Source organism: Centroberyx gerrardi, chromosome 12, assembly GCF_048128805.1.
Source record: "Centroberyx gerrardi isolate f3 chromosome 12, fCenGer3.hap1.cur.20231027, whole genome shotgun sequence".
In the NCBI taxonomy this organism is placed as follows: Eukaryota; Metazoa; Chordata; class Actinopteri; order Beryciformes; family Berycidae; genus Centroberyx; species Centroberyx gerrardi.
In genome coordinates this window covers 5642415-5652381 of record NC_136008.1, presented here as the reverse complement: position 1 = coordinate 5652381, position 9967 = coordinate 5642415, and the positions used below count along the sequence as shown (strand labels likewise).

Sequence of the window (9967 nt, the reverse complement as noted above, 5' to 3'; positions counted from 1 at the left end):
TTATTTTCAGACTTTTCACCATTTTGTAGTGGTTTCAGTGACGGGTATTCCCCTAAAGAGACATCACTAGTGGAAAATAACTTGGTATTCTGCATCACATATGGTATTAATATAATATTCCAGTAGGGACTTGTAGTGTGTCTTTGGTACTCAATGGTGAGTTTATCATACTTTATGGTATTTTGTATTTCTTATTGTACACTATAATGATCCTATAATATTCCTATAGTGACTGACAGTGTGTCTGATGTGTTCAATAATGAGTTTACAGTGACCTTATCGTACTTTATGGTATTTTGTATTTCTTATTGTACACTATAATGATCCTATAATATTCCTATAGTGACTGACAGTGTGTCTGATGTGTTCAATAATGAGTTTACAGTGACCTTATCGTACTTTATGGTATTTCGTATTTCTTATTGTACACTATAATGATCCTATAATATTCCTATAGTGACTGACAGTGTGTCTGATGTGTTCAATAGTGAGTTTACAGCGACCTTATCGTACTTTATGGTATTTTGTATATCATGTGGTATCGCTATAATGATCCTACAATATTCCCATAAGCAGGTTCGCTGTTTTGGTATAGTATAAACCTAAATGTATATTATAGTTTATGACTTTGTTGTTGTGGTAGGGTCTGGACAGTGAATACCGGTTTGTCCTGTCTGAGCCAATGAGCAGAGGAGGGGGCGTTCTCATTTCAGCCTGACTGGTGTGAACCATAACAAACAACGTCGCTACCGGCGAATGGCACGCAAATCTGAATAAAAACACACAAAGGTAAGACGTTAAGAGTTAAATACTGTACGGCTGTACGGGAGAATCTGCAGTTTATTGCACACACGAGAATTTTAGACGAGAATTGAAGAGCTGTGGTGGTAACGGTGTATGCGATGCGGACTGCACGACATGGACCAACGTTGTTTCCATGTCACCATCCGCGCGCACAGTGCGAAGACAGAATAACGAGAGAACACAACAATAACAGAAAGAGAGGACAGTTTCGCTCATAATATTACAATACCAGAATGTCTAATTTTGCATTTGGTAGTAAGATGGCAGGCGGTGAAACCATTTTCCTCCGGTTGGTACACGGTGTTCCTGGCTGAGCAGTATGGCGGCCCGTTGAGTCACACAGGAACGCTGTTGGGACACATCAGACCTGCTGAACAGTGCTAGACTCAGACCTCAGACCTAAACAACAGCCTGCCCTGCGGACTGTGGCATTTCTCTTTAATTTGCGTGTTGTGTAACGCTAACGTTTATTATAATGGAGGCATGGGCCTAAAGCTTCTAACGTAGTTTCTGTTCTTACCAGTGGAGTTCATATCTCTTACAAAACACAACAAACAAACAAGTAAACAACAATTGCAGCGGTCCGTTGTAGGAGCTATTCCCTCACGAGAAATAAGGTAAACCCATCATAAACTGTATAAGGATACTTTACAAATATGAGGGGAAAACTATAAACTAGACAAAATATGCTATAGGAGTGTTGTATAGATATTAGTGATACCATCAGTGATTAATAATACCATCAAGTAGGGTAAGGTGAGTAAAACTCACTATTGAGTACCACAGACACTGAGATTTCTACTTACTACAGCAACAGCTAAACAACCACAATAATTGTTGTTTAACTGCTGTTTTTATTTGTTTGTTTTACAGAAGGCTACATTTGTTTGCACTGTGGTAACACAAAAGCACACCATTATGTCAAAGAACTATAGCAACCCTACAATAGATTTCAGAAGGATATATACAAATATAACGACAAAAGGTTAAAATATCACACAAGCTGCTACAGGTTAAAAAAAAGTGTACCACAGAATATCCTGTAGTGACAGCAAAGCAGATAAATAATAGAAAGAAAGACAGAAAGTGCCACTATAATCTCAAAAGAACCATAGTAATTCAATGATAATTTTAGAAGGATACTGTACAAATATCAGAAGCAAACTATAAGCTAGACATCCTATACTCCTATAGAAATGTTAGTGATACCTAGGAGATGAAAAATACTATAAAGTACTATATACTCTTCACTGAATACCACACACACACACTACAAGTCCCTATAGGAATATAACAGCAATATTACAGTGATGTTTCAACAGGGTTAGCACAGCAACTGAAGCTTGGTCTCCTGGGAGAAGTTTCCTGGAATCTGTCCAGGCCCAATTTCACATTCAAATGGCCATGTGGCATGTGGTTAGTCAGCACGTCCGGCTGCACCTATTTGGCAGCTCCTCTCCATGCTATCTTTTCTGTTGTGTACAGACAGCTGCAGCAATGGGCAAGTCCCACTCACACTTGGCCAAGCAGAAAGACGAGAATCAGGATGCATTGACGACCGACCCGGAGTATAACGACGCCCAGAGCGAGGAGGATGGAAAGAATGGAGACGTATCCCAGTTTCCGTATGTGGAGTTCACTGGCCGGGACAGTGTCACATGCCCCACATGTCAAGGCACCGGCAGAATCCCACGGGGTAAAATTTTAAAGATAATAATGATCACACTACTACTACCAATAATCGTGATGATAAGTAGTTTTATTGCATGTTTCTTAAAGCTGCACTAGACAACTTTGCATATTTGTAGCTCCAAATGGCAGCGAGAGGCAACAGAAAAACTTCAACCTCATTACCCAGAAATCATGCAACATGATGTCAGTAAGCTGCACACAACATGCTCATGTTTACAAAACCTGCGATCTGTTATCACGTTATACCAAAAGATAACAAAGATACGTAAGAGGCAAAATACTAATCTAGCTTTCTCTGGACGGAGCTGTTTAGGAGACAGTTTATACATCGCTCTTAAGTTTTGATTCGCCACTTCCGACAGCAGAATTTAATTTGGGCAAACAGGGCGAATCTATCTCAATTGCAGTATGGGACGCTCTTCTCTATTGCAGCCCTACTTGGTGATTCAGGCTGATAAGACAGGTGTATTTTTGCATACAAATCTTGCCTAGTGCAGCTTTAACAAAGTTAGAAAGCAGGGCAGTGGGCAAGACCACATTTGTCGAGCCCAGGTCAATTCCAAGACCGGGTTCAATCAAGTTTGAGTCAGGAATCCCTTCAATTTTTTGTATTACTGGAGAATAAATAAACGTACCATCAATAAAATTACCCATTTTTAAAATTTTTCAATAGGGATTTGAGTCAGAAGATACAAAAGTTGAGTCAAGTAGTTGAGTCAAGTCCAGTAATGGCTGAGACCAAGATAAGTCTGAGCCAGAAAAGTGCACTCAAGACCTGGACTGGGATCAAGTACTACAGCCCTGTTACAAAGTGCACCACTTTAAAAACACTTCTTACAAAATCCCATTGAAACATGGAATGCTCATGGTGTGCTCATGACTCATCATCACCATATTGATTCTGTGTTGTTTTTCTTTTCCAACAGGTCAAGAAAATCAGCTTGTGGCTCTGATTCCATACAGCGACCAGAGGCTCAGGCCAAGCAGGACGTAAGTCTCTGCACTCAATACTTCTTTTTCGAAGTCCTGGGTTTGAATCCAACCCAGGACCTTTGCTGCATGTCATCCCCCTCTCTCTCCCAGTCTTTGATGTGCCAATTTTGATGTGCCAATCAACTATCTAATAAAGGCAAAAATGCAACAAAAAAAAAATTTTTTACTAGAGACTTTATAGGATTAACTGTTAGTTGTCCAGCTAATGAGTTTCACAGTGTGGCATCAGTGTCTCACTTCTCTTTTTCTTATCCTTGCAGAAAGCTGTATGTCACGATATCAGTAGCCCTTTGCCTGCTGCTGTCTTGCCTGGCTGTTTTCTTCCTATTTCCTCGTTCTATTGACGTCTCCTATGTGGGAGTGAAGTCTGCCTTCGTCTCCTACGACCAGGATAGACGGATTGTGTATCTCAACATTACAGTAAGATTGCGTAGCCATCCTCCCCCATCTTTAGATACGATAAAACTTAATGATCCCCCTGGGGAAATTGGCTTCTGTATGGTTTTAACTTTCTGACCAAGCCATAAAGTAAAAAGAATGGCTATACCATTAAAAATCAATAATTACAAAGATTGATTTTTTTTTCTCGCAAGTTACCGCTGGGGCTAAAGAAGAGTTCTCAAGTGAAGCTATGGCAATCACTTCAGGCTTTGTAGTTTGGCCAGAAAGTAACGAGCAATCTCTAATCAAGGGTCAATATTGATTTTTCCATCAAGCTCTCCATCAAGTGCCAGAATGTTACACCCTTTTTCTTCTTCCCTCTAGAACACTCTGAACATCACCAATAACAACTACTACGCCATATCAGTGACCAACATCACAGCCCAAGTGCAGTTCTCCAAGACGGTGATCGGCAAGGCCAAGAATAACAATGTCACAGTGATCATACCGCTGGATAAGCGGCAGGTGGGTCCTAACACTTTCCATTGTACACACACATAGACAAACTGCACCCAAAGGACTCGCCATTGTTTCAGGTTTGTTGCTGGTAATACATTTATCACTGTAATGCAAAATGAGTGAACAGAGTCTAAATCCTCACTGAACTTCATGGATCCAATGCAAATATAACGACAACTTATACAGCCTATTCAACAGCTCACTGTTACACCCACGGTCACAATACCGAGGAACTCTGTCCAACTAACTTAGAGAATTTCCATGTGACTACTGAAATAATATGAATTATTTTTCTGTAAAGTCTGGAATTAAAAATCAAACAAAACTTCTTGTAAGCCCCAGCGTCTTTAAGTCTTGTGACTTTACAGTTCGTGGACTGTTGCCCTCAAGGCACTGTAAGCAGTATCAGTCCTCAACCACTGAATCAACAGAGTTCAAGATATCACCATAGATGTCACCACAACAAAATATTTGTTTTTGTTGTAATTAGTACAAATGTTTATATGTCTAATATTGTTTTTTCTTAATTTCTTTATCAATTGTTCTTGTACGTATATTCCAGGTTGACTACACGGTTCCCACCACCATTGCTGATGAGATGAGTTATATGTTGTAAGTATCTCACTTGAAGTCATAAAAATTGACCACGATGCCGACCCCATATTAAGTTAAATCATAAATCACCTCTTGTCTTACAGTGACTACTGCACCCTGCCATCCATTAAAGTGCACAACATAGTGGTCATGATGCAGTAAGTATGGCTTGATGTACTTTAAAAAGTATTTCATTTTTTACAACTCCACTTTCAACCTTTTCCTTTCCAAACTGTTCTATGCGTCATAGGCTATATTGTCATTATTATGATTTTCAACCTTTTATTAATCCAGGGAAACTTGACTGAGCATGAATGCTCTTTTTCAGCAAGTCTCTGCTTCACACTCACATAGTTTCACCCACTCATACCAAATAGCTGCCCAAAACAATCACATCATTCTACTGAGGAGCACTGAACAGACTGATAGACGCACTTGGGAGTTAGGTGCCTTGGTCATGGGCACACCAAGAGTGGCTGTTAAGCAAACTGGACTTTAGTTATGTAAACAAATATTAAACCTCAATGGGTGGAGCCAAAGAACAAGGTTTTTGTGGCCAAGTAACGGTAGACTAGCGCTCTTTCTATTAACTGAAAATAGTGCAGTCTGGTCATAGGTAACTAGGTGCATTAGTTTTCCTAGCTGACCTTCCAAGTTCAAAGTAGCCATTCTAGCCTATAGCTATCTAGGTTAGCTAGTTAGCTAGCCTGCTGACCTTCCAGGATCATGAATGCCATGGTCATGAATGAATAAGAGATGTCATTGCCATTTGTATTTTTTTGTATTTGTATTTGTATTTAACCAATGAGATTCTTTCTGTCTCCGCAAAATGTTTCTATAACTCAAACTCCAATCTGCACCTGTTAAAGGGTAACTTCGGTATTTTCCAACCTGGACCCTATTTTCCCATCTTTTTGTGTCTAAGTGACTAAAGGGGACAACAATTTTTGAAATTGGTCCAGTATTGAGCGAGATCGCTTCAGCCGGCAGCTGCGAAACGGGCTGCAATGTAATCCGACCGGTCTGTGTGTAACCAAGTCTCGCGAGAGTTGAGTTGTTGCAGGAAGTTACACACAGACCAGATCAAGCGAAAGAAAAACGTTTCATTTCTCTGTAGGGTCCTTTCCATAATGTTGTCAGACACTTATAATAACAATCTGAGCCTGTCAGTGGCAAAAACAAGAACTTTTAGTGGACGTACATTGACGGTGCGATTTGCCCCGTCGGATTACATTGCAGCTCATTTCGCGGCTGCCGGCTGAAGCGATCTCGCTCAATACTGGACCAGTTTCAAAAATTGTTGTCCCCTTAAGTCACTTAGACACAAATAGATGGGAAAATAGGGTCCAGGTTGAAAAATACCGAAGTTACCCTTTAAGAGAGTAAAGCGGCAACCTTCCTTGTCTGCTTGTCTCACCTCTAGGGTAACGCTGCCCATCCTTGTCTGGTGTAGCTGACTTGTTAACTGTTTTTCAGGGTGACGGTGACAACATCGTACTTCGGCCATGCGGAGCAGGTCTCCCAGGAGATGTACCAGTATGTGGACTGTGGAGGGAATACCACCTCCTTGCATGGACATGTGCGGGTCTACCAGTAAGACGAGCCACAGCCCAGGCCATCAAATGCTGTTTTTACTGAGGTTCTTACAGAGGTCCACTAAGCTCACTTACAGTGGAAAACGTAGGAAATCTTCACTCAGTTACAATGGAATAATGTCTCAACCAGGGCAGGAAATTAACTTGTTCTCCCATTTGCCACAGTGGCTGATGGACTGCAGAATTCACCAACCACTTTCACCATTTTACCAGTCAAATAAGATGTTTATAATAGACATTATAGAATACAACCTCGAAATTATGGTTGGTTACCTGCCAAAGTGGCTGGCAGAGTAGAAAAACTTGCCACAGCCAAAACTTAATAGCATTTGGCTGGAGGCTTGTGGTCATTTCCCACCCTGGTGCCAACATAACAGTAGATAAATATAATTAAAGGTTTATGTTACTGGTAGGCAGTGAGATATTTACATAGACACTCCTAAGATGTAAAAAATATTGTAAGCAGTAGTTTCAGATATGATGCACTTTAGCTTGGCAAATGGAACCTGACCTAATCAGAAAGTAATAAGAATGTAAGTAAAGTAAAGTGTACCTGGTCCTGGCCCCCAACCATCCTAGACCACTTTTAACGAATTTTAATGAGAAATACAATATGTAAGATATTAGAGCAAACATTTTTGACCCAGTTATGAAAACCACTGACCTCCTAACCACTTCTTTTTGCCCTCTTTTCATTCCTTCCTACACAAGCCTTTCTATTTGTCATTTTGTTCCATGAAAAGATATTTCTTAATATTGTATAGTGAAATATAGATAATGTGTTATCTTATGACATTTGTTATTTGTTTGTACTTTTTCTTTTTGCTCTGAGTTCTGTACTCTGCACTCAGCTTCTGAGTGAAGGTAGTATCAAAGTCGTATCTTAGGTTTGCCTATCATGCACCTGGGTGACGTAAAAGCAAATGTGACTACTGTGAATACTAATATTACATGAGAACCTTTTTGATGAATAATTGAAGGTGTTTTGTCACTTAGAGGTAAACAAAATTTATAAAAGGGAATATCTTTCATTTTACAGAAAAACTGGGAGGGTTACGGCATAGTAAAGTTGATGATGTCTCCTTGCTCTTGCTTCAAGACATGTTATAGCACTAATAATATCTGGTGTTGAACAGAAGTTTTTTTTCCCGTTAATAAGGTTCCTCTATTTTTATGGGCTGTACTGTTTATGCTATTTTAATCCACTCTGCATCTTTGATTTGTTTGTTGAGTTGATTGCTATCCCTGAGTCTTGAAACCATGTAATTTCTTGCTTTTGTCACTCTTGATTATCACGTGTTATTGTTTTGGAATGTTTGATGATTAATAGCAGTGAAATACAATGTGTCTTCACAAGCTTTAATGTTGTTTTAAGTTTTTCAAATAGCGCTGAACATGCACATGCAGATGCCTATAAATGCCCAACATGTGAATAATTTTATGTTAGTATCAAATTTATGAACTAATGTACTAATGTGATCACAGAAGTAAGACGTTGAAGACTCCAAAGTGCCATTCTGTCCGTTTTTCCAACGGTTAATACAATTTCCCCTCCCCTGTTTGTGCACAGAAAGTGTAGATGTGGATACTTGTCTTTCACTGCCAAGCATCTACGCCGTGGTTTGTTTTTCATGAATGAAGCTGAAAATAAAATCATGATTGGTTTTGAAGGTTTGGGAGTGTCTTGGTTTGTTTTGCTGCACTTTTGAGGTTTGTAATACTATTTTCACACACTGGGTGGTGCTGAGTATTCAGGAAATCTACAGTAGGATATTCCTTGTTTGAAGATCCCAGAACATGGATGCGTTACAATAATTATAATAATTTATTACTAATATTGCTGTTATTATTACACATATGCATATTTATTGTCTCTGCACATATTAAAGTGATACACACATCCACCTCTTCCACTGGTGCAAAAATCGAAGTAGGTTCAACATTCTCACACTACAATTTTTATTGTGGTAAACAATGTTTCAACCATGTTGGTCTTTGTAAGGTGTGTTTCAGACAGTACCCATGATCCTCTGTAAGCAACTTGTTAGGACATCTCATGTTCCAACAAGATAAAACTTTATCAAACGCACCTGACGAAGACCAACCTGCTCAAAACGTTGCTTACCACAATAAAGAATTGGTGGAAGAAGAATGCTGTGATGAAGAAAAATGATTTTTTTGGATATTTATTGTCTCCCCATGTAGCCAAAATGTATTCTTAATAATGACTTAATTATTGACTTCATGCTTGCATAATTCTGGTTAAGAATAGTCAATAGAGCTAATAGAGTGATTTATCAACAAAAAAAAAAAGGTTGACCACCCCTAGGATTGGGGGCTTGTAGTATAAAGATAGAGTAAGTGTTAGACTTGAATACAAATTTTTGTCAGACTTGCTATACAAACTTAAATGTACCTGTTGCCAAAACAGGCATAAAAATAGATTTGAGAAATGCCTTCCACATTTCTCTGACTGTTAAGCTGTTACCATGATGACATCAGTCTTCACTGAACTTAAGCCTGGGAGGATGGCAGCTAACTTTTCTAACAGCTGTCTTAATTTTTATGGAACTGACAGTCTTACGTCATACTGGTCTAGTGCTGGCTTAAAGTGTCACCTTATACATTAGAGAAATATGTTTACAGAGTACAAGGTGACTGGACCAGTTGGAGGTGATGTGCCTTGCTCAGATGCACCCTAAGGCACAGTTGCTAAGGGAGGGGTGAGCATTTCTCATCATGCTCATCATGGCCAGACTTTTCCTCAGACAATCTAGAAGCTCTCTGGACACAGAGTGCATATACTTGTTGCCCTTTTAGGACTTTTTGCATTTACTGTGCTGCTTAAAGTGATAATCTGCAAGCTCCTTTTTTTTTTTATATATTATTTTAGCGAATTCTTTGTGGCTAAGCGCTCATTGCTGTCGTGTTTTTGCACTGCACTTCCCAGAGATAACCTGTCAATCAAACCTTCCCTTTTCCTTGGATTTTCTGATGATACGTTTCTGTAGGTGGCGCTGTTTTCTTTGTCTGTTCAGCCAAAGTGCCTATCGCTGCTCATGATAACTACCCCGTTCTTCTTATTTATTCCAAACAAACCGCTGTTGTTGCTGCTGGAAACGTAAACGCATCACTTCCTGTGTGCCAGAGGTTTTTTGCTGGGAAAGACCTATCAGACCCCGGGTGTTTAGAACAGTACGTACAGCAAATGTAAAAGCTTTCATGAACTGGGTAGGCCTATAGGTTGAATGACAGACTAGCAAAACTGACATTTATTAATATGTAAATGTCATGGATTATTACTTTCAGCATGAACATTTTCTGCCATTTATTTGTCCTCTGTTTAGATTTGCTTGCTAGACAACAGTCCTGGATGTATGTCACTGTGT

At 39.4% G+C, this 9967-nt stretch overlaps 1 protein-coding gene across 1 annotated transcript; it reads left to right on the top strand.

Moving 5' to 3' along the window:
- The first annotated feature begins 712 nt into the window (after positions 1 to 712).
- tmem106ba (transmembrane protein 106Ba) lies at positions 713 to 8252 on the top strand. Its single transcript, XM_071924397.2, has 8 exons — positions 713 to 789; positions 2290 to 2500; positions 3423 to 3486; positions 3750 to 3909; positions 4255 to 4395; positions 4952 to 5001; positions 5088 to 5141; positions 6460 to 8252. The coding sequence occupies exons 2-8, from the start codon at positions 2302 to 2304 to the stop codon at positions 6578 to 6580; spliced, it is 789 nt and encodes a 262-aa protein (XP_071780498.1). The 5' UTR covers positions 713 to 789; positions 2290 to 2301; the 3' UTR covers positions 6581 to 8252.
- Positions 8253 to 9967: the final 1715 nt, after the last annotated feature.